Source organism: Prionailurus bengalensis, chromosome B2, assembly GCF_016509475.1.
Source record: "Prionailurus bengalensis isolate Pbe53 chromosome B2, Fcat_Pben_1.1_paternal_pri, whole genome shotgun sequence".
Taxonomy (NCBI): Eukaryota; Metazoa; Chordata; class Mammalia; order Carnivora; family Felidae; genus Prionailurus; species Prionailurus bengalensis.
This window is the reverse complement of record NC_057349.1, coordinates 42,372,475-42,397,001: the sequence shown is the minus strand read 5'-3', so window position 1 is coordinate 42,397,001 and position 24,527 is coordinate 42,372,475. Positions and strand designations below refer to the sequence as shown.

At 39.6% G+C, this 24,527-nt stretch overlaps 1 protein-coding gene across 1 annotated transcript in view; it reads left to right on the top strand.

Annotated features, from left to right (window-relative positions):
• SUPT3H (SPT3 homolog, SAGA and STAGA complex component) overlaps positions 1 to 24,527 on the top strand; it is a 540,189-nt gene that overhangs the window by 412,708 nt on the left and 102,954 nt on the right. The window contains exons 7-8 of the mRNA XM_043591577.1: positions 18,661 to 18,736; positions 24,172 to 24,284. Of these exons, the coding sequence (XP_043447512.1) occupies positions 18,661 to 18,736; positions 24,172 to 24,284 (189 nt within the window). The remainder of the gene's footprint in view (positions 1 to 18,660; positions 18,737 to 24,171; positions 24,285 to 24,527) is intronic.

The following is a 24,527-nucleotide window of genomic DNA, read 5'->3' as shown; positions in this document are numbered from 1 at the left end:
AACTACGGCTCAGACACCAATAAAATCAGTTTTTTCTTTCTCTTTCTGATCTCTGCTTCCCTTAATACGTGGGCTTAATTTTTCTCTCCCTGTTGAACTGTCTTTTTATTGGTAGCTAACATGCTGCCAGAGCAGGTGCTGGCAACTGAGTTTCTTCACCTAAAAAGAAAGAGACCCAGTTCTCTGGATTACCAGTTTCAAATCTCTGGAAGTGGGCCCTGATCGACCCAGCTTGTGCTGGGTGTCCAGGCGTAGACCTGGCAGTGTGGCTGGAGGGCAGGAACACGCTGCATCACTCTAAAGAGGAGGCTGGCAGGGTAGCCTGGCAGCGATGGGGCAGCTATGGGGCAGCGAGAGCAGGTAGACAGTGCCTGAACCGCTTACTGCCCCGGCCCATTCATCCATTCATTCGCTCATCGTTCCTAGCGTGCCCACAAATATGCTGGAGTTGATCTTGAGACCATCGGTATTTTCCTTCAAGAATTATTCTCATAATCTAAATCTAGTTTCTTTTTAAAAGCTGCAGGGGCTGTTACACAGTTATCTGAGACTTAAAGGAAAATGGCTCATGAGAGAGTGAATGCAGAAATCCCACTAACGTTCACAGAATGACAAAGAGAGAAAGTAAAATGTGCTTCAGTCAAGCTTTTCCTCTCAAAAAACATCCTTGCTAAAACTGTAAAACATTTCAACAAAAACATGTCTTCAAATATGTTATTTCAAAAACTGCATTACTTAAGCAAATATTTAAATACTATATTAGTTTCTCTGCAGACTTGACTTGAATTTAATTCTACCAGTCTGCCAAATATGTTGAAACTCCAAATCCATTTTCATTTGCCAGGTTAAATGTTTATTTTGTTTTCCCACATAATATGCTCTTTAAAGTGTCACAAGCATACCGAATCTGATTTCTTTTTAATAGGGACTTAGTAGGGTTTTTTTTTAATCTTTTCAGTTAATGGCACAGGATATGCCTCTCTTAAGGAATATGCAAAGGTATGCTTACCTTCCTACCTACTGAAGGTAACCCCTGCCTTTGTTGTTGGAAAATAGAAATTAACTCACTTAAAGGAAGTTAAAAATATGTCTCCTAAATTTACCTACGTTTTTGGAGCCTCACTGTTATTTCCTCATAATCAGAATACCGAAGACTTTTCTTGTACTGGAGAATGTCTAGTTTTACTAGTGACTCTGTGTAGACTAGTACAGTGGAAAGGTTTTGGGCTATGGTGACTTACAAGTAACTAACATTATTTGATGATAAGATTTCCCTTTTCTTCTGCTCATCGATTTTTATCTGACCCAGACAATCATTTGAACATTTTCTCTTATTTTTGAAGAACATTTACATGCCTTTGAATACTACAGTCTCTTAGATATTCCTTTGTAGAAAAAAAAAACTGTTTGCTAATAGCTTTCAGCATATTTCTTACTTATTTTTAAAAGACAGATATTCAGCTTCCATATGAATTGCACAGCTGTTTGTACTTTTTGCAGAGTTCATTCGTATATCTTGTTAGATTTCTTGTATTAGACCTAATTCACTACAGAAAAGAGCATGTTGAGGGGGAGGTGTTTGAAGACCTAGTGATAGTGATCTTCCTACCCTTGAACTTCCCAGGAAAAAAAAAAAGTACCTGGAATTCTTTTTTTCTTTCTGCATCTATTATGAAAGTGCAGATTCTTACTTATCTCTTCTGTTCAGTTTCACATGGCCTCCTCATTTTCTAAATCCAGTGCCCTTCTGTGAGAGAAATGGGAGTCATGGGTAAAGTCGATGCAGCGGGTTAAATGGCTGCATCACTGCTGAGGGTGAAATAGTTCACACACATTTTTTACGGTTTTGAAATATCTGGCTGTTTTCCAGAAGTTAGGAACCCACTGGCTTCTCCCAATGGCATTTCTGCTAGATCAGAATCATTGCAAATAGACTGAGACTGATTTCCATCGTGGACTTGAGCAGGTTGTCCGGTCTCCTCAATCATTAGGACCCATGGCTCTGACATATTGCTACACATTTCAAGCCCTCCCTACGATACAGGATACACACAGAACCTCAGAACACCAGAGCTATATTCAAGAAGGGAGAACTCAGCCGCAGTCAGAGGAAGCAACCCAACCCAGAGATTCCCTTCCTGTGCTAGAGGCAAAACCAAGACCTAAAGTGCAGGTCTCCTGAGCCCAGGTCGGCATGCTCTTCACGAGGCACTCTAGTCTTCCTCTGACGATACAGAATGGCCCTCATGATCACGTAAGAACATTTCAGAGCTGTACGTTTAGGATGGAAACTCAGTTGTTCCTGTTCAGCACTGTTGATTTTGAATATAGAGAGATTGAGTTGAAATTGTATTAGCCCTATAACGTACCCTGTCCATGTGTCAGATAGATCTTGAATGCCATCTTCCTTGCTTTTTGTTTGTATCTTTCTCACCAAGATAAAATGGTGTATAAATGTAATTTATACACCTTGAGACGCTTGCAGTATTTGCATTTTTTGCAATTTTAAGTTTTTCATCAAAAAGTGAAGAGGCGTTTTTCAGATATGACGGCCTGCCCCTTCATGAAAATTCACCCTGCCCTGACTTATATCCAGTGCTGAAGATACCCTCTGTTACTTTCAAGTTCATCGTACTTGGGATCACTTCAGCCCTCCCCACCCCAGTCTACTTTAATCATCTTTTCTTTCTTCGATGAAGTTTGAGATTGGTGGCTTTTCATTGGCTGTATCTAGGATGCCAGTAAAAGGTTAGTGGACAACAGATCAAAAGTAGTTCCCAGCCTGCCAGCCAGCTTTCATGCGAAGTGCATAGACTAACATTGGCAAGGCAGTTAAGCGCCCACTGGAGTGAGTCATTTGCCAAGTCCATCTTAATGTCACTCACCTTCACTGATGGTTGTGCTGACCCTAACATATGAAGGGATTAAATGCAACTAAACCAGTTTCTTCCTAGAGCACCTCAGTCATTTTGGAGTTGGCTTAATATTCTTGGCTATTGGTTTGACTTACCTCCTGGAAGCACTCCATGAAGTTAAAAAATGTGTAAAATGCATTTTTTAAAAAATGTTGGCGAGTGATGTGATGGGAGAGAATCCTTACTCTTAAGCCTCAGCTCTTACGAGCAGTAAAAATCAGGTCTGGAAATCAATATGATGGATCACATAAATGTAATATCATATACCAACATGATAGAGACAGCTCCTTACCACCCAATATCCTTTCTCTTCTTCCTTTGTAATAAAACTGATTTGTAGCTGGTGGTGTTGCCACACAGCCACAATAGCACGTTCCTCTTCTTAACTTGCAGCTGGATTTGATCATATGACTGAGATACGGCCAGTAAAATGCAAACGGAAGTATTGTAACTACCGTGTTAGTTTTCTGAAAACAGAAGTGCATTCACTTTTTTTCTTACCTTCCTACATTTGCCCACTTTATGCAGAGGTAATATCTGGAGCTTTAGAAGCCATTCTGACTCAAGACAAAGCCACAGTCTGCACATTGTTAGATGTCAACGATATCTCAATGAAAGGAATAGATAACTTTTAAAACTGGAAAGAAGCAAAAACACAGCTTAGAAAAATGTCTGAGCAGAAGCTGGAGGAGACTGAGGCCCTGGTGACTTCAACCAGTAATTATATCAAGCCTGAACTACTCCTCTCCAGAATTCATTTACGTGAAGAAAAATACACTTTTATCTTGCTTACAGTAACTATAATTTGGCATCAAATTGCAGTCAGCTAAAAATATTTAAACTAGTAAAACTTGTGACTGAGACCCCAGGTTGATAAAATTGAGAATAAACTTCTAGAAAGTAATCAGTGTCTTAGGATAGGCCTGGTCTGCTATAAAAATTGTTTTCCTTAGAAGTTGGAAATGGACAGCATTTGACATTTCTAGTCCATGTGGCAGTGACTGGACACTGTTTTGCCTGATGCTAGTAGAAATTCAGGTTCTCCCATATAGTGTCTGGGCTGTGCCAGTGAAGTGAACTCGTAAGTTGTGAAGCAGAATTTCTTTTTTTTTAATTTATTTTTATTTTCGTTAACGTGTATTTATTTTTGAGAGACAGCATGAGCGAGAGAGGGGCAGAGAAAGAGGGAGACACAGAATCCAAAGCAGGCTCCAGGCTCTGAGCCGTCAGCACAGAGCCCGGCGCGGGGCTCGAACTCGCGAGCCGCGAGATCATGACCTGGGGCGAAGTCGGAAGCTCAACCGACTGAGCCACCCAGGCGCCCCATAAAATTTCTTTGTGCCTCATCATGAGAGCAGATAATTCTTAGCTGTCATGTAAACTCATCACTTTTGCTCTGGCAAGGAAGCTGTTAAAAAGGTGGCTTGTCTAAGCCCTCTAACACAGGCCCTCTGGTTGGGCTCTCACGGACCGTTCCAGAGCTCCACTATGGACAAAGCTAAGGCCTTTTACATAGGACGTTAATTTTTTCCTTCTTGTCAGTTATTTCTCGGGCAATTGACAAAATAAGTCTCTTATTTTATATTGAAGAAATACTGCGTCATGTGGCTATGCTTGTCAAAGAACTATGATATTTACAGGATGAGTGTTAATGTCTTAATGTGTTTCAGTCTCAGTCTCCTGCTATTTAAAGAGTTTCGTTTATCTAAACTTCCCAACATCAAAAGATTGAAGAAATCACTCAGCATTTATTAGTAGATTTCCTGTCTCTTAAAATAGGAAAAAAGATTTGATTTTAGCTTTGTGCTGTTGTTGTTGTTAATCAAAATATCCATCGTGGTACTTAAGAAATTGAAATGCTGTGCTATAGAAAATAAGTACCATCTGGGCTGTGTTTTTCTCTGCCCTCTAAAGAGTACTACACAAAGGAGGGCATGTAAAGTAGCCAGGCGTGCTTCATTTAACTATACTTATGGGATACCTGACGTGGTGCAGTAGGAGGATCACTTAAAAGTTGTATATAAATCAAATTATAGTTTATTTCATCATATCGTAAATGTACCAGCAAAGCACCAGTATTACAGAATTCTAAGAGGATGGATTTCGAGCTATGAAGAATTTTAATTTGTTATTTTAACAAGATCATATTTTCATCATTCATTTCAGTGTTCCCTATGTGATGTTTTTTTTAATTCACCTACCTGTGGGCAGTCTGGTTATGAAACCTGTTTTTCCATGACCGTCAGGCTACTAGACTGCGCTGACCAGCTAATTAAACTCTGTTCTCCCCTCACCCTGCTCCACCCACGTGGAGCCTCCTTCTTTCTTCGTCTTTGAAAGATGATGATCTTCCCAGACAGATGAGATCATGCTTATGTCACAATAACGTTCTCCCTCTTAAAAGCTACAACCTAGCAACAGATGTGCATGTGTGCGCACACACACACATACATATACGCACACTACATTATACATATCCTCAAGTGTTAAGCCCAACTGTTTGTTCCCCTGGCGTCATTATCCTAATCAAGGGTGTCAGTCATCACAAAAGATGATAAAGTCTTTATTATAGGCTGACAAAAGTATTTTTTATCTTTTACTAAACTGTGGTATACCTGTCTTCTTTCCAATGTTCTCTTTAGACTGCATGGTATTATAAACAGAGCATTGGCTTTGGGCTCAGACAGATCTAATTACAGTTCCATCCCTTACCTTGTGCAGGGTATCCTTGTTACCCTGGACAAATTACTAAATGTTTCCAAGTCTCAGATTGTTCAGCGGGACCTGCATCACAGAACTGTTGGAAAGGATTTGTGGTAGCAAATGTAATGGACCTAGCTCAGTGCCCAGCACTCACGAGTTGTAGCTATCTTGAACAAAATCTTCTCTATAAAAATGTACACTACAGCTAAATTCGTATAGATAGACATACAAATGGAATAGAGTTTAGATACAACCTTACTTTCATAATGACTGCAGTGGGAACCAGTGAAGGAATTTACAGCATATATGAACGATCAAGTTATCGGGCTATCTATCTAACACTAACTGCTCTCCTCCAGGAAAATGAATCTGAAAATGGAGCATGTTTCTTAAGAAGTCACTGTGCAAAGCAATTCTGGAATACTTGTCCACTTATTAATTTGTTCATGTTGGGGTGCATTTCTAGATCTTGTCAAACCGCACACAGTTCAAGTTTTAGGGCTTTCAGTTCTGTAAAAAACGAAACCCGTTTCTTACTAGAGCCACTAAAGAACATTTCAGGTAGAATATTCTAGATTATTGCATATTTTATAGGCATCTAGAATTGTAACATGTAGTAGTAATGTACAGTTGTACCCTTTGGGTAATTCTACTTGGGTAAAACTTGGGTAATCCTGTCTACAGTCAGAAAGAAAATGTCATAGGTAAGTAAGGAGTTTTGTTTTAGGAGTCAGTGATACAGTGAAAAGAACACTGGTTTGGAGGAGATATCTTAAATCGTTCTAGCAATATGTCCTGCCTTGATGAAAAGCCACAAAAACTCTCATCCAAGCACTAAACATATGACGGACCCTGCATGGCTTCTCAGATCAGAAAGGATCAGGAGAGGTTGGGGGTGGTGAGGCTGGGTGAAGAGTACACAGAACTGTCTGCGCTAATTTTGCAAATTTTATGTAAATTAAACTGATTTCAAAGTAAGTTTTCTTAAAAAGCCACAGAGTCAGCAAGCTTTAGCTTCTGTGTCTACAAAAGGAAGATGTTGATAATAGCTGATCTTCCTACCCCTTAGGGTTGCAGAGAGGGCCAACAAGTAAGGCAATGTACATAAGACTCAAAAGTGCTGCTGTTCCGTCTGTGCTGTGATTCTTCCTCCCTTGACTTCACCCACTTTACCACCTCTGATCTTCCCTTCTGTTGTCCTTTGCCTCTTTAAAGTTTTTGTGGTTACTTTAAGGTGAAACACTGCCTCACATCACGAAGTTACTAAAAGCAATTCTCCTTTCTGCGTCTTTCTACATAATCCATTCCACACCCTCTGTGGCATGCCTTCTGTAAGCCTTCTTACTTCAGAGCTGGGCCTAATGGCCACTGACATTTAATCAAATAACAGTTAGAATACATTTACTTATGAGTAAAGGCTGATTAAAATTTGGGCACTGACATCTGAGGATGGGAATTTCATCATCAAATATCTTAACAGAAACCATTTTGTTAAATAACCATAATTATAGGTTTTACATTTATGATTCCAAGGGATTTCGCTATTCTGCATTCTTTGAAGCCCAAGAGGCTGTCATAGTGTTCAGGCTGCTTGAAATACTGAATCCAAGTACAAACAGGGCTGCTTTAGGAGAGAAGTCCCTCCCTCTAGTGCTTTTTTCAAAGATTTTGAAAGCACAGTTACTTCCGAGATGATTTCTGGTTTTGTTTCGGTTTTAAATTCATTGGGTAGACTTTTTAAAGATAAAAATGGAAAATAGACCTTAAGTTTCTGAGCGTGTAGACATTCCTGCTTTTTCCTGTTAACCATTTAGAAATTTTCATTTATTACATTGGAAACAAAAGCAATTTCAATAGCTATGATTACTGAATGGCATTGTAGCCATATTTGGTCAAGTCCATTGCTGGCTTTTTTTTTTTTTTTTCAGTGATTAAAACTTGGCATACTCAGGAAATCATTTTCTTTCTTTGTTTTGTGTTAACTCGTGCTTTCAGCTAGATCAGTCTCTGTGGCAGACTTCTATTGATGAGCTTGTTCACTTCTGACTCATGAAAACAACTCAGCCAGTTATGAGAAAAGAAACTTCAGCTGTAAAATGATTAAGGGCATTCTCTGTAAGGAATAAACAATTTAATTTGGTTTTTTTTTTTGTTTCTAATCTTAACTCAGATGGTACCCAGTTGTAAAAGCCTGTTTTTCCTCTATAATATAGTCCCTTGAGAATTTTCCATCGATGGGTGACTTCATTTCTTCACTGGTGCATAATGTAAGAGATCCCATTATTCATCTTTTCATCATTTCATCTTTCTCCTTTATGAATTTTTAAAACATGGCGTGATTCAGATTTACTGTTAAAACATGTTTTTTTGCTGCCCCCCTTTATTTCAGAGTTTGTTTACAGCAGTATTTTTCTTCAATGGAAGATTCCTAAATGAATAATTTGACCATCTTGCTAAGCTACCTTCTTAGTTAGAATGATTAAGGTTTACTATGTGAATTGCCAATTTTTAAAATATCTTCTGAACTGAGAGCTGAGGAGTATCAACATAAATTATAGATAATGAAGAGTTTATTTTTTTGTATCTAGATTTTTTTTATATTTTATTTATTTTTTATTAAATATAATTTATTGACAAATTGGTTTCCATACAACACCCAGTGCTCATCCTAACAGGTGCCCTCCTCAATGCCCGTCACCCACTTTCCCCTCTCCTCCCACCCCCCCATCAACCCCCAGTTTGTTCTCAGTATTTAAGTCTCTTATGGTTTGCCTCCCTCCCTCTCTGTAACTTTTTTTCTCCCCCTTCCCTTCCTCCATGGTCTTCTGTTAAGTTTCTCAGGATCCACATATGAGTGAAAACATATGGTATCTGTCTTTTTCTGCCTGACTTACTTCACCTAGCATAATACCCTCCAGTTCCATCCACGTTGCTACAAATGGCATGATTTCATTCTTTCACATTGCCAAGTAGTAGTCCATGTGTATATACAAACCACATCTTCTTTATCCATTCGTCAGTTGATGGACATTTAGGCTCTTTCCATAATTTGGCCCTTGTGGAAAGTGCTGCTATAAACATTGGGGTACACGTGCCCCTATGCATCAGCACTCCTGTATCCCTTGGGTAAATTCCTAGCAGTGCTGTTTCTGGGTCATAGGGTAGTTCTATTTTTAATTTTTTGAGGAACCTCCACACCGTTTTCCAGAGTGACTGCACCAGTTTGCATTCCCACCAACAGTGCGAGAGGACTTTAAATTGGTTGTTCTGATCCATCACTGAGGCAGGTAGTTCTGCTGCTCCTAAGTGTTTCTGGCAACAATAGTGTGGCTTGGGATAGGGAGGAGGGTTCTTTTGGGAGGTGAGGGCGGGGCCTATCGCACTGGGTCAGGAGGGCTAGAAGTAGCAGCATGTGTTGTGATCTGTATTTTAGGAGCACTCTGTCTTTCATATATGCCTCTCAGATAAACCTGTCATTTTTGCAACAGTCCATGATATGAAAACCAAAGAGGGATTTGATAGAAATGACACAACACAATTCCATTTTTAAAAGATCACTCTGACAGATGCCAGGGGATTAGTTGTTCATTCAGTATCATGGTCCTCCTAGGAATCTCGTGTCCGAAATGGCCTCAGTTCTAAAACCAGATATGGAAGCACAGTGCTTGTTCCTTGAAAGGCAGATGCAATAGGAGAGCACAGATTTCTGCAGTTTTTATTTCATTGAGGAATATCTTTCAGAAGGCAAGGAAAATTGGAAGACTGTACATCCGCTTCCCTCGCCTCTATCAAAGTATCTCTGCTTTCAGCAGTTTCATTTGTGAGGATTCATAGGAAAAAGAGCGTAGACTTTGGAGTAAGACAGACCTGGTTTGAGATTGTAGCAACCTTATTTGATGTGCAGTCTTAGACAAGTTACCTAACATCTGAGCCATAGCTTCTTCATTTTAAAAATAATCATATCTGCCCATTGAGATTATTGGAAGAATTAAAAGAGATAACGTTAATGACCAAGCACAGCACATGACACATAGCAGGGAGGCAACCAATGGTAGGTCTTCTTCCTCTTAGACTAGTGGTTCTCAGTTGGGTGTGATGTTGCCCTGTAGGGGACATTTGGCAATATTTGGAGACATCTTGGTTTTCATAACCCAGGAAGTATCAGGCAGAAGCTGTTGGCATCTAGTGGGTAAAAGTCAGGAATTCCCTAAACATCCTACAGTGCACAGGACAGTCCCCACAGCACAGAATCATTCAGCCCAAAATGTCAGTAGTGCCAGGACTGAGAGACCTTGCCTTAGAGATATTAACCTTTCCATATATAGACTGTAGGAAGAATATATATGTGTGTGTGTGTGTGTGTGTGTGTGTGTATGCATATGTATATGCATATATCTGTATATATATGCATATGTATATGCATATATATGTATATATATGCGTATGTATACGTATATATGCACATGTATACATATATATTCAATTCCACCAATGTTTATGAAACACCTACTCTGTATCCAACTCATTGGGGAGTTAGCAGTGAATGAAATAGGCATAATCTCTGCCATTGAGGAGCTTTGTATTCTAGTTGAGAAACAGATAAGTCACAAAGAAATACATCTATCATTGTGGCAGATGATAAATAGTAAGAGCTATGAAGAAAAATGAAGCCAGGCAATAGAGAGTACCCTGCCAGGAGCTGCTGTTTTATATATAGTGGTCATCAACAGCTTCTCTAAGAAGGGGGCCTGTGAACAGAGACCCAAAGAAGTGAGTGAGCAAGCCAATGATGTGGGGTGAAGATAGAGCAGGGGTGTCACAAATGCACAGGCTCCTGGATGGGAATGTGTTTGTCGTTTTCGGGAAACATCAGATAGGCGAGTGGGCTGGAATGTGGAGTAAGTGAGGAGGAGAGTGATAGGAAATGAGACCGGACAGGTAGTAGGGAACAAGACTGTGTAGGGATGTGCAGGCCATTCTGAGAATTTTGACTTTCATTCTGGGGGGATGAGACACCACTGGCAGTTTTAATCATAAATGGCATGACCCGATTTTCATCTTTTAAAGGATCACACTGGCTGTTGTGTGGCGAATGAACTGGCAGGGGTTGGGAAGGACGAGTGGCAGCAGGAAGACCCATTAGGAGATTATTGCAGTAATCCAGGGGAGACGATGATAATGACCGCTTGGACCAGAATAGTAGCAGCGAGGTGGAAAGTGGTGAAAAGTGGTTTATTCCAGATATATTTTAATGGTAGAGCTATGGAACTTAGAATTAATGGATGAAGTAATACAAGGTAAAAATTTTATTTTCACATGCAAAAGTCCTTATCAAAAAAAATGTAGATGTATCATATAGTAGCAACAAAGGGAGATTCCAAGCAGGGCCCTTCCTTGTTCTGGTAGAGTTCCACGTATCCTTGAAGAGGATGAGAGCCATGTTGCACTGACAGGCTTCCTCCTTCACAAGATTTTATTTTAAAGGTGCCAAACTTTCCCACTGTGTAAGCGAAGCCAGCCTCCATTCGATATGTGCATTGGACTGCTTGAGAATTTGATCTTGCTAAATGAAAATGGAAAGGTCTACAGCTCCAGCTCAAGGTTAAAGAGAAAATATGAACTACGTTTTGTTCAACAGTGGCTTTGCATGCACATTTTCCGGACAGTGTCTTAAAAGTTTAGCTAAATAGCCAAAATATTTACCTATATCCTTCTAGATTTGCTAGACTCTAAAGCCGTGTCGACTCATCTGGATAGTACATAAAGCGATGAGAATTTTTAGGAAATGTTCTTCAGGATACCTAAAGAGCTTGTATGTATTCATTTAGTATGTTCACTTTTGGATGTACAGCCACATAAACGCCACAAAAAAGGGTTACAGCATCCTCAATCAGGAAAACAAAAAAGAGGTTAGTCTTCTGTTACTTCAAAGAACTAGTTTGGGCAGAAACTCACATAGCTTTTTATATTATTTGCCAACTTAGTTATTACAGAGCATGTTTACGGTTTCGGGGGAAACATTAGTAAGAATTAGTCCTAACACTGCATGAGGATTTACAGCTAAACGTGGAATTGTGTGGTTGTGTGCTACTAAGTTATTGGGAAAAAAATACGTCTCTTAGCACACGTTTTATCCCAGGATAGGAAATAATATATTGTGTGTAATTTTCCTCACTACTAGCTTAATAAATTCAGATTTAAAAATTGTAAACATTCAGCCGATTTTAAAAGCACCATTTAAATAACAACTGTATTTTCCTTATAACCAATTCATGCTCATTCTTGATAGTTTAGAATATACGGAAAAGAAAAAACTATAGTCACATTAATTAATGTATCTAGACCCATACAGTATAAACGCCCCTAAAAATTCAATATTTTGAAACAACTCTATTATGAACTACTGTCACAAATATCCTTTTGTGTATTTCTCAATCACTGATGCTTTGTACTCACTGGGAATTACTCACTTATTTTTAGCTCAAAATCCCTTTTAAGTCCCTTGAACGTTCTCCTAAGTCTATAGCTACTTCTTTAAGAAACTTCTCGTGATTATTGTAATATATTCTTAATACCTTAGGCACACAAAATTGATGTATTATGAAAATCATGCAGGAAGAACAAGTTAGCACCAATGGAAAATTTCATTTTTCAGGCTATGAAATAGAAAATACATTGTATTTGTATTCAGTTGTATAATTCAGAGACAATCAGGATTTTGAGTTGGCTCCCTAATTAATTCAGTAACATTCTCCTTTCTCCCTCTTGCTCACACTCACTCTGTGAGAACATATATCCAAACCTATGCTGTTCCTCTATGATTTTCTGCCTCTTGAATAACTGCTTTGATTATTTTTGTTTGTGTGGACATTTACTTCATGACCTCCAGTAGGCCAAGCAAAGTTAACTCAAGAGGAATTTCTTTACATTTAAATTCTCTTCGTTTTTAAAAATGTTTTTTCTTACTGTAATTCACCTAAGGAAAAGTTAAAACAATACTGAAATGCGTGACTGAAAACGTAAAACTTACCAGCAATGCTACCCCCAGGGATAAATACTACGAAAATATAATGTATGTGCTTCCAGACGTTTGCACACGTGTGTGTGTTTTAATCATAAACGGGATCAAGATACGTGCAATTCAGTTTTCAGCTTGCTTTTTTCAGTGAATAATAAATACGTTCTCGCAGCTACAACCTTTGAGGGGAAACAAAAGTAGAGCACATAGAAAGTGCAGGGGTGTAATACTGTCTAGAAGAACAAATGTTCCAGGAGAGAGATCAGTGTGACCTGGGAGCTTTTGGGAAAACTTCCTAGGGAAGGGTGGTGCCCACGCGGAAGGGGAAGGAGCTAAATGCCCTGTGGAAGAGGGGGGAGATGGACGGCACAGTCATGGCGGAGGCGCACGGGACAGCAACATGGCGGATGTGACAGAGGGTGACCTGAGTACCACAAAGGTGTTAGGTTTTAGTGAGGACATTGCCTGCCTATAAAGAATGAACCAGATTGTGGCTGTATTTGGAAGCCCAGCATTTGAGCTTAAATTTGATGCAGTGAGTGATCTGCTGAGAGCCATTGTTTGAGTGTATGAGGCAGAAGCATGAAAGCAGTGTGGGGATAGAGGAGGGCCTGCTATGGTAAGGTCTTGCTATGTGCCAAGGCCTTTTCTCCATGTTTTTATTTATAGTTGCTGTACCCAGATGGGTTGGGAGAGTTAAAATATTTGGGAGGAACCGGCCAGGAATGAGTTGCAGTACTCTAGGCCCAAAATGGTGAGCTTTGCACTTGGGTGCAGAGGTAAGGAAAATCTACCAGGTGGTTTGAAGGAGACTCACTTGACTCCTGGGTAGGAGGATCCACTGAATTACAAACTGATCCAGGGAGGCCACTGAGCACTCAGCTGGGTACCCGGTTGACTGCAGCAATCCAGGTAAACCCTTTAACCTTCCTGAACCTCCGCTTCTCTATCTAGAGTGAGTGGGGGATATGGCATCCAAGTTTCTTTAGCATTCGGTGGTGTTTACTGATCTCTTCATGTCATTCTGCAGATGACCCACAACATACATGAACACGCATGCACATCCCACAAGCTGCATGTTTTCACATTGCTGGATTCTACTGCCCGCCGTGCCATTTGCGGTTTTCAAATTCAGCAACCAATTCCTGTTTAACATGAGGTAGTTGGTAGTGGCTATTGGCACTTCGCCTTTTCCATGCAGAAAGGACTTTGCGTTTCAATGGTAAGACTTCGAAGAGTAATCAAAGTTAAGATTTTTTAAAAAATCCAAGGTGGAAGTGAGAGCAGATAAACTTTCATCTTGGTTTCAAAGTTACGCTCTGTGATTCTGTATCGCTGGAGAAAGATAAATGTCATGTGTCTTGAGAAGCCGCCAAGAGATATGCCAGCACATAGTTTCTCTAACCTTTATGGATGCTTCAGTGAAAGCACGCGGAGAATTTAAATGAAACTGTATGCTGCGTAAGTAATCCAGCCTCATACCTCAAACTGGTATAGACAGGGGCAAAATGGTGATCGTCACTGCTGAAAATATTTTTCCAGGACACAAGCAGTTTCACGTTCATTGAAATGAGAGCTCCTCACTGAAAATTTAAATTAACAAATGTATACTCAGATCCTGTTTTGTTAAGGTAGTGAACAAGCAAACGAATCATACTGGGTACTGCATCTGTAGGGATATCTGCTTCTCTGTTTTCATTTAGGTAGGACCCAAGAAAATGAGTTCATCTGGCATGGAATTCTGCCTTCTGAGTTTGTTTTACAATAGCCAGAAAAGGCTGTTAACTTCTTGGTAGTGAAATGAATGACGATTAGCGTAACTATGCTCTCTTAAAGAGCCATTTTTAAAGAGCCATTCCAATGAAATTTTAGAATATTGTTGCGTGCTTGGAAAAGGTTAGGAATAATTCGTCCGAAAGTGATTTTTCCATGTATGCCCCTCTATGGGAATATTTTGCTAGATTGTAGTACTGGTAAGGTCTAATTTCTTAAAAAGCCTCTAGTATGTACCATAAACCAAGGACTGGGTAGAATTGACAGATAAGTAGAAAACAAATTGGACTTGTAGATACAAGAGCGTGACTAATCCACAGATGACCTTACGTCCATGTGGCAGTCTGAGATCAGGAGCACATTGTGTAATTTGAGAATATCCAGGATGAATAAAAGCTGTGATTAACCTGCCATGATTGTTCAGTGATATACCTCACAGGAGGATGTCTAGGACCCAAGTTTTACTTACTAGCTTTATCAACTCTATGCTTAAAAAGCTATTTTTTTACTTCTCTAAAAAAAGATTGTTTTTTACTCTCTAGAGCTCAGTATCCTCAACTGAAAAATGGAGCTTTTACAACGGTTTATTTTAAAGGTTATTGTGCTGCTCTCTGTACAGAATAAGCATTGTTTTTCTGATCACGCTGTTCTACAGGGCTTATGATTTTCCCTCTTGCATCTTTTCCGGCGATTCCCTACAGTACCAGGAATAGAAGAGGACTGTCAGTGTGCACTCAAAGCGTGGATTGCAATGGGTGATCTGAATAGAGGCAGAAGGAAAAGTGGAATGAGAACATTACAGAAAATTGGAGCCAGCTTATTTAATAAGTTGGCCAATGTCTTGATTTTTTTTATGGGACTTTGGCTTTAAAAAGCCACCTACCCTCTCTGGAATTTGGACAACTTGATTACAAATATTAACAGTTCCTGATTTTAGATCAGGCAACAAGGATTTATATGCATTTCTTTTGCCTCCATCCATCCATCCATCCATCCATCCATCCGCCTGCCCGCCCATGCACCTAGCCAGTGACATTTACTGGGATCCAGGTAAATCCAAGCTAAGCACTGACCAATGCTGAGATTAGAGAAGTAAAACATGGTTAACTATCTTTAAAGAACACAGAGTCTATGAGGGTTAGATATTTACCACCTTTCCTGATTTTAAGGTGACAGTGTATAGACCAGAGATAATATAATCAGATGTGAGAGATTTGGGCCCTTTTATAAGGCCACATTTGTCCCTTTCTTTCAGTTTATTTGAAATAACTCATGGGGAAGAGAGAGGAGTAGACGAAAATTAGCGTGATGAGCATATCTGAATCATCCTCAGCATCCTGGACTGCCAGTCGGTGTCTCTGATTTCATTTTGAGCTCACTTGACCATTCTGTGAATAGCACACATGTGCTGTGTCACGTAACATTCAGGGACATTGGTTTTAGTACAACTGCTTCCCACCCTCTTTCGTGTCACGGCACACGTAGAAAGTGATCGTTTTATGCCACACTGCGGTAAATGGACAAGGCAGCTTACAACCAGATACCGGCCTGGGGGTTCTGCTGCCTCAGCCTCCTGCACATTTAGAAGGTTGAGGGGAAAACAGGATGTCTGCACACCTGTGATGTGTTTGCAGCACACCTGTGCACTCTCAGGTTCATTACAGTTTGAACACTCTGCACTTGATTATCCCCGGGTTATGCCTTCTTTGCTGACCCAGGACCTTATTTAATTGTATTTGGGCATGAGCACTTTGAGCACATTACTAATGGTGGCCACATGATATGGGTTAGTAAGGGAATGTATAGACTTTAGAGGATTCCAAAGAAAAATATTGGAGCAACACCATTACTGTAGGTTGGAGACAACTTCTTATAATGAAAATAGGCTGGCTCCGGAATTGGCAGTCCAGGCCTGCAGTACTAACTTGATGACCTTTGACAAATCACTTCTCTCTGAGCCTCAATTTCCTTCTCTTTAAGATGAGGGAGTTTGAACAAGGTGAACTTGAAGTCATCCTCCAGCTCTGATATGCCATGGTTTTGTAGTGCCTGCGCATCTTTGCTGTTAAGTCAGCTGCTCTTTCCTGAGCGTGTGCTGTATGCTGGGCACTTGGTCGGTGGCTTCCTGCTCACGGCCAAGGGCCAGCCTCATGGGGCTCTAAAGCTTCAGTGCTAGAGGAATTGAAAGCAAACTTAAGATACTTGATGAAAAAAAGACAATAGACCGTGAATCAGGTGTCCGAAAGGAATCGACGCTAGCTGTAATAATTGGAAGTCCTCCAGTGTCTTTTAAATGTAGCTCGGGATGTTACATCAAATGCCTGGCTTGATTAAAGCCCACAACCCTGGAAGCCTGAGCCCCTTAGGATGAGTGTTCCTACCTTCCGTTTCCAAGAATACATATTCAGATGCTTAATGATCAACCATGCAAACATCTATAGAGAAACCAAATCTTGATTGTCCAGCTCGGTGGAAGGAAAGTTAGTGTTAAGAATCCCATTAGGAATTTTCTTTTTCCATTATTTATCTAAGTCCTTTCTGTTTAGCATGTGTTGGGTGGATGAAGCTGCCTAGCTGGAGAGCAGCAGAGAAGACATACAGGAATGCGTAGATAATCAAGGACTAGCCACATCATGGCGATGATGGTCATTTGCCCTGATCGTAGGCTAAAATGGTAGCATTTGTTCATTTCACGGAGGTTTCATTGTTTAATTGTCATGGTCAGAAATTCTCTCGGAGGTAGAAATACAAATGTATAGTCAGACACTGACAGCATTATGCCTTAGAACCTTTTTTTTAATAAACACCTTATATTCAAAATTCTCCCTTATTTCCTACTGTCCATTAGCACACGTTTACTGAGTCATGTGTCAGGTACGCTAAAAAGGACAAAACCAAATCATGCATTCACATATCAAAAAATACTTCTAAGTATTGAAAAATTCACCCAATAATACATCCTTAAGGAAACATAATGTTTCAGATATGCACTGCACATAATGTACATAATGTGTGCATGCTATTTATTAATACATGTTCAAAAAGGATACTTGAACCTAGAGGGTAAATAAAGAAGTCTGGGTTTATGTCAGCACGTATATGTGTTTGTATGTATGGGGTCAAGAGAGATTAGGAAGGAAAGAAGAGAGGGAAAGAAAAGAAAAAGAGAAGCAAGGGGGAAAAAAGTCAGTGGTCTGAGAACCACAGGAGCTGGTGAATTTTACCTTAACTCCCACCACCCCATCTGTCTTTTCTGCATGGAGCAGCATTAGTACACGATTATTCGTTCCATCAACAGATACATCATCAGAATTCAGTTGACCACTACCCAAATCAAACAAAATGAAAAAACAATAATTTCAGTTTAAAAAAAACATATAAAAACATCCAGACGTTAGCAGTGGTACTTATGTACTCCCAACTGTGATAAAGAAAACTTGCTGAGAGCCCTTCCAAAGCAGAAAAAAATTAAAATCTCAGGGAATTTTTTTCCTTTACTGGCCAGAATCTCATTCCAAGAAGTACCAGCCTGTCTCATTTCAAAATGCTTCCCTTGCCAAGGAAGCGGAAGCGGTCATATTCTTTCCCACCGAACTATGGGTGAATTATAATTATCCTACCTCTTGTGGGACAATGAAGCAGCAAACATCTGCTATACTGAATCAAAAACCCACGAATGAAACTCTACCAAACTGTGAATCATACCTGGACTCAGATTAAAGGTTTTGTGTTGTGTTTACCTTTTTCTTTATTTTCTTTGCAGTTTAAAATATGGATTTGTTAGCTCTGGCTCTGTGTTCTGAGGGAAACTGTATGGATTCCATTCATTGACTCCAATTTTAACATTGCAAATCCCCAGCTCTATGGCAATAGCTGGGCAATAATGATTAACAGTTTTTCTGTTTGATTTGTTATCATCTTCTCACGGTTTTTCCTTAGATGGATGGTGATTAAGAAAATTTAGAAGTACACAATCTAAGAAGTAAGATTCTTTAGGGTTTTTTTCCTTCGGCTATAATGACAATAACAGAGGAGAAGAAAATGGTATTTTAAACTTCCAAAAGACACAAGCTTCAAAACTACAGTTAACTTAACATAATTTTATGTATCATGATATTTATGGTAGTACTAAACTGTTTACTTAAAGTCAAGAAAGAAAAATGGAATTTCATTTCTGCGTTTTAGCCAAGAAAACATAGACAGTGGTCTACTTGCCCTGAAACATTGTTTGTGTGTCTCTTTATCTGTTAGAGAGCAGAAAGGCAAACTCGAATTATGGATTCAGCTCAATATGCAGAATTCTGTGAAAGTCGACAATTAAGTTTCTGTAAGTAAATGTTTAATTTTGCTTCATTATATGTTTAAGAGATTATGTGTTACAGATATACTAAAGTATGACGCAATCTCCGTTCCTTAGAAATTGGTGAATTTAATATATGCATAGTTATAACTATTACAGAAACAACCCCTGCATTGTAGGGGAGTCTATAAAAGATTTTACCCCACTCTACTATTTTGTAATTAATAGTCTTAAGAGGTTTTAAAGGGTGCTGGTAATATACAGAGAGCCATGTTAATTATTCACATTACTTTTAGTCAGAAAAATTCCATTTTCTTTAACGTTCCCACTTTAATTTCGTTTCCAGTTTCTTAGTCGTATTTACACTAGTATTGCTGATTGTACTTGACCCACAATGGACTGGAGTGGCACAGTCATGACATTTAAGAGCCCCCAATATTAATAAATACCAGGCTTTCCATTTATTTATGCATACTCTTATTACCCCAAAGGAACGTATCAATAGTCTCTTCCATTTTTGTGTGTAACCCCCTGCTGTAACAGGCATTCAGTGTGAGCCAAATTCATTAGTCTATGCTCTTGTAACACTAATAACCTAGTGATAAATTAAGTACTGTCCGTCATTGCACACAAGCTTACTAAAAGTACAGAAAGGCTCGTGATACATAGCGGGCTCAATTGTGCAGCAGACACCCTCACCACAACAGTTCCATGACTAAGACTCTCGGGGGAAAGGTCAAAGAGTAAGTGTGATGAAAAGTCCGGTTAAAAATCTGACAGAATAGCACATGACCCTGGTCTGAGGGATTATAGACACAATGGTGTCTTTAAATGGAAAAACTGTTCTGTGGTCCTAATAACAATGCATTTGATTTGAAAAAAGAAAATGAGAGCTTCATTTCTAGATCATCAAGTACAAATAAATGACACATTTCCAACAGCGTCCCATGTAAATGTCAGTAAAATATAGGAAAACATGTTTGGGGAGCTTTTTTGTCCTAACTAAATATACTTTGCAGTCTGACTAACAGTTTGGCATCCTACATCTGTGAAGCATTAAGTAAATGACACTTCAGATCATGGCAATTTCAGCAAATGAGAGGTTTTTGTATTGTAATTTTTAGGTTTAAAAATGGCATTCAAGTCTTTTATAAGTATAAATCTCCAGTTTATAAAGTAACGTTTAGTGCTATTGAACTATTTTTTAAATCATATTTTAAATTTAATTCACTTAAAGGAACAGACGTGCTATTTCACACTAAAACAGATAGCCACCGGAGCGTCCTCATACATCTTATGTTTGGAAATCGGACTTTTAACAGCTCAGTTTTTTGTTTGTAACTCAGTAATAATGAATATTTTCCCTTTCTATAGGATATACTTATAGCTTAGACATAATATTATGCTTAATTTTTTTTTAATTTTTTTTCAACGTTTTTTATTTATTTTTGGGACAGAGAGAGACAGAGCATGAACGGGGGAGGGGCAGAGAGAGAGGGAGACACAGAATCGGAAACAGGCTCCAGGCTCCGAGCCATCAGTCCAGAGCCCGACGCGGGGCTCGAACTCACGGACCGCGAGATCGTGACCTGGCTGAAGTCGGACGCTTAACCGACTGCGCCACCCAGGCGCCCCAATGCTTAATTTTTTTAAAGAGGATGGATTTGGGCATTTAAAAATACTTCTTCATATGATGCCCATAGGTGCTTCATTATGAAACCTTAGTGGAAGACTCTGTTTTATATGCCAGAGTGCTGTGGTTGGGAATGCTTAGTCCAGGTGGGTCGGCACATTTAGAACTAATACCCACACTGGTCAGAATGGTAGGCTTTTTTCATTTCTACCCTTCTGATAAATTACCAGGATATAGGAATTGTGGTCCAGCTGTATGTGTCTTCTTAAATATTTGATCTTGGCATTCACTGATTGGGACTACTGATGCATTTTTTAAATTAACAAGTATAACTTTTTAGGCTGAAGGTAAGTTGCAGAATTGGGATACTGATCAAATTCACCAACACTTTGGTTTTTATATTTATGTAAGTTAGATAGTCATTTCCCTTAAAGTCTTTTTTTTTTTAATTTTTTTTTCAACGTTTATTTATTTTTGGGACAGAGAGAGACAGAGCATGAACGGGGGAGGGGCAGAGAGAGAGGGAGACACAGAATCGGAAGCAGGCTCCAGGCTCTGAGCCATCAGCCCAGAGCCCGACGCGGGGCTCGAACTCACGGACCGCGAGATCGTGACCTGGCTGAAGTCGGACGCTTAACCGACTGCGCCACCCAGGCGCCCCATTCCCTTAAAGTCTTAACATCTGATATGAACGTTAGTTCACATAGCTTAAATTTAGTTATAAATTGATAAATCTTTTTGCAAGCCTTTCCTTTCAACCTTTTGTTTCATATATGAATTTTGTAAACAAATACGTAGATTTTCTTTTTAGTCAATCTGAGAGTCTCCTTGTATTTTAATTGCTGATTTTAACTTATGTGTGTTTAATTACTTATACTGTTGGGTTTATATATGCTGTCTTTGTGCTTTAAATTTACTTTTTTATTTTGCTTTTCCTTCTCCTTTTCATTGTTCTGTCAGATTAATTAGATTTTCTTCACTCCGTGTTTCCTCAAACAGTTTGTATAGTGTATATTCTCTTTCTATTATTCTAGTTGCTATCCTTAATTGTTTAATACGCATCCTGGACTTAAATTTTTTAAGTTGATCATTAGTAAACATTCCTTCTCAGCCTAATTTTGTTTTTCCCAAGGCTCTGTGAGAGCTTAAAGCACTCATTTTTGTCTTAAAAATGCTTTATTTTGCCCTCATACTTAAGTGGTAGTTTAGTCGGGTAGGAAATTGTGGGCTAGTAGTTATTTGTTAAAACAGGATAGCATTGTCTTTTAGCCTCTGTTGTTGGTAAGAAGTCTCTGTCCGCTTGTCCTGTGTTTTCCCTGTCGGAGAAACTAAGAGAATGAAGGTCTGACCTCCCAGCGCTCTGGTGTATGGGGAAATGAAGAGGCTGGCAGTCCATGGCTGATCAGTATGTATGTACAGGAGGAAAGAAAGAAGGAATCTCTACTACAGAAGATTCCAGGGAGGACCAGGCCTTCTGAGGAGGATTATTTTCAATTAATCCAAGTAGCAGTAATTTTGAAGAGATTGAAGTCGCAGAAGAACTTCTTCAGAGTGGAGGGAGCATTAGAGGGGGCACTAAGGGAAGGATCAGAATGGCAAGACTGGGAGACGGTTGGGGTAGAAACAAGGAGATAGTATGCAGGGATGCAAGAATGGGATATTGAGAGAAACTTGAATTTTTCTAGTGGTCGATGATGAGAAAGATAAAAATGTGTATGAGAATTAACTAATCTTAAATTCCCCGTATGAAGTTATTTTAATTCCAGCACAGAAGACTGATAATCCTAGGAACTTCTGACCTGTGTTCAGGATTCTGTTGAAATTGTTGATCAATTTCCATGATTACCCTTTCTCCTGATACATTGAGAAGAGGAGTAAAGGTGAAGGAACTCATTCATTCTGGTGCCCCCCACCTCTCGATGGAAAAAAAACTGTCATGACTGGGGGTATCTGTGCCTCTTTTGCTGGTGTTTCCCAGCGATACCCTGGGAAGGTCTGTCGCTGAAGCCATCCTTCTGCAGCTGACAGGGAGGGAATTCTCTCAGGGAATCTTCACCTGTTGTTGGAATAGCAGTAACCCACAGTGGTTTTATGGGACCTCTGTGCACCTTTTGGACATGGAAAAGTTGAGACCCTGCCCTTTAAAGAAGTATCATCTTTCTTTCATTTGTTCATTCAGTTTTTATCTAGAAATATTTATTTTGAGTCTGCTGATGCCAGGCACTATTCGTATTCTAGGTGCTGGGGATACAGGGTGGACACATGGTCCTTATCCCTGCATTCTCAGAGCTTAAAATCTAGTGAGGAAGCCACCAGTTCTGTTGCTTGGGTGGACAGATCTGATGGAATACTGGGAATTATCCCTTCCCTCTCTTAAATCGCTTAGAGCATAGTCACAAAATACCTGTTTCTGTGTTCCTAACAACCTGTCAAAGGGAGAAGTGAATATGGTACCTTTTATTGATTTTGCCAAATTGCTGCCTGTTAACTTGAACTTCAGAAGTATTCCACAGATGTTACACAAGTGTTTGGGAGCTATTGCAGCTCGCTAGTTAGATGGAATGTTGCATGTCAGAGAGTAGGTGGAAGATTGGTTACTTTGGGGAGATAGTTTTGAGGGGATTATCATAATTCTGCCACAGTTGACAGCTTTGGATATACACTTCGATAGCAAGACTTCATGTCTTCTGTGATTTATTTACAAGAAAACTCTTCTGTATGTGGAATTCATGAAGCCTGTATCTGTAAGGATCCAAACATCATGCTTTGAGTGACCGTTAAGGGTTTTAATAGACCCGTGGGACCAGATTAACCAAAAGAATAATCGGCACAGATTTCTTTACCATCACTCTCTTCCCCGTTGATTACTGGTTAAATTAGTAATATCTAATAAAGGCCCTATGTCAGGTTAGACTCTGCCTCGGACTGTGGCAGTTTAGAGATCTTTACCGGAAGGTTCCTCATGCGCTTGGTACCGTTAGGGATGCAGAGAGAGAGACCTGATGCGTGGTGTTTGCCTGCAAAAAATCTTCTGATGCGGTTTCAGAAATGATAAGCGGACATGAAAGGGTATCTGATGATATAAGTGTTCAGTAAATGACTGTGTGGGGAAGTACACAGTGCAGGCAGGACCCGTGTGAGTGAAGAAGAGAGGCGGGATGCCATTCCACAGAGGGAAAGGAGCCGGGGTGAACAGAGAGAGGGTTGACTCAAGGCCAGGTGGCATTTCAGTAGGCACTGGTATAAAGACAGGCTGAAATCAGTCTGGAGGTTCGGAAAGTCAGGCTTAAGAATTTGGACATCTGCAGGCATAAACTTTTTCTATTTTATTCTGTAACCGCAGGCATAAACTTTTTCTATTTTATTCTGAATGTGTGACTTTGAGCCTGTTCCAGTAATAGACACATTTTGAAATGTATCGCGAATACAATTTCTGTACGTTCCCGTTTTCTTTTTTTTTAATCACAGGTTCCTTCTTGCAGGAATTTCTTTCCACAAGCATAAATTAAAGTTACAGTCAAGCGACCCCTTTGACTGTTGTTAATACATGAGCTATGGCCAACGGTGACTTATTCTGACACTGTGAGAAGGTCTGAACATTAAGTCATCTCGTGTACTGTGTTATGTAGCACGGATACAAAACGCAAAGACCCAAATGCATGAGGAATTTCTCGGGGCTTGAATATCTCGACACTATCACTAGGGCTTCGAAAACATAGCGTTTTAGATGCATTATTTTTCAAATGTAATTTCCATTTTGTGATGGTAACATGAAGTATTAAAACACTTTAAAAATTAAATTTTCGATATTTATTTTTTTGATGGCTAGCCAAAAAAGCCTCCAAATTTCGAGACTGGTTGGACTGCAGCAGTATGGAGATAAAACCCAATGTTGTCGCTATGGAAATTTTAGCATATTTAGCATATGAAACTGTGGCACAGGTAAGAACTATAACATCTGGCCTAGCAGGCCATTCATGACTGCTTTCTCCTAATCCCTGTCCATGATCAGGTCCTCTACCGCTACTCTTCCAGGAATGAGAACAGCCATGAGTTGCATCCTATGGCAATCTTGCCATTTTCTGAAATTTCCTTCAGTTATGTTTCTCTGTATCCTCAACTCTGGTGGGTGTTAGGGTAAAAGTGGCTGTTTGTTACAACTTGATCCTAACCCGAAGTTGTGTA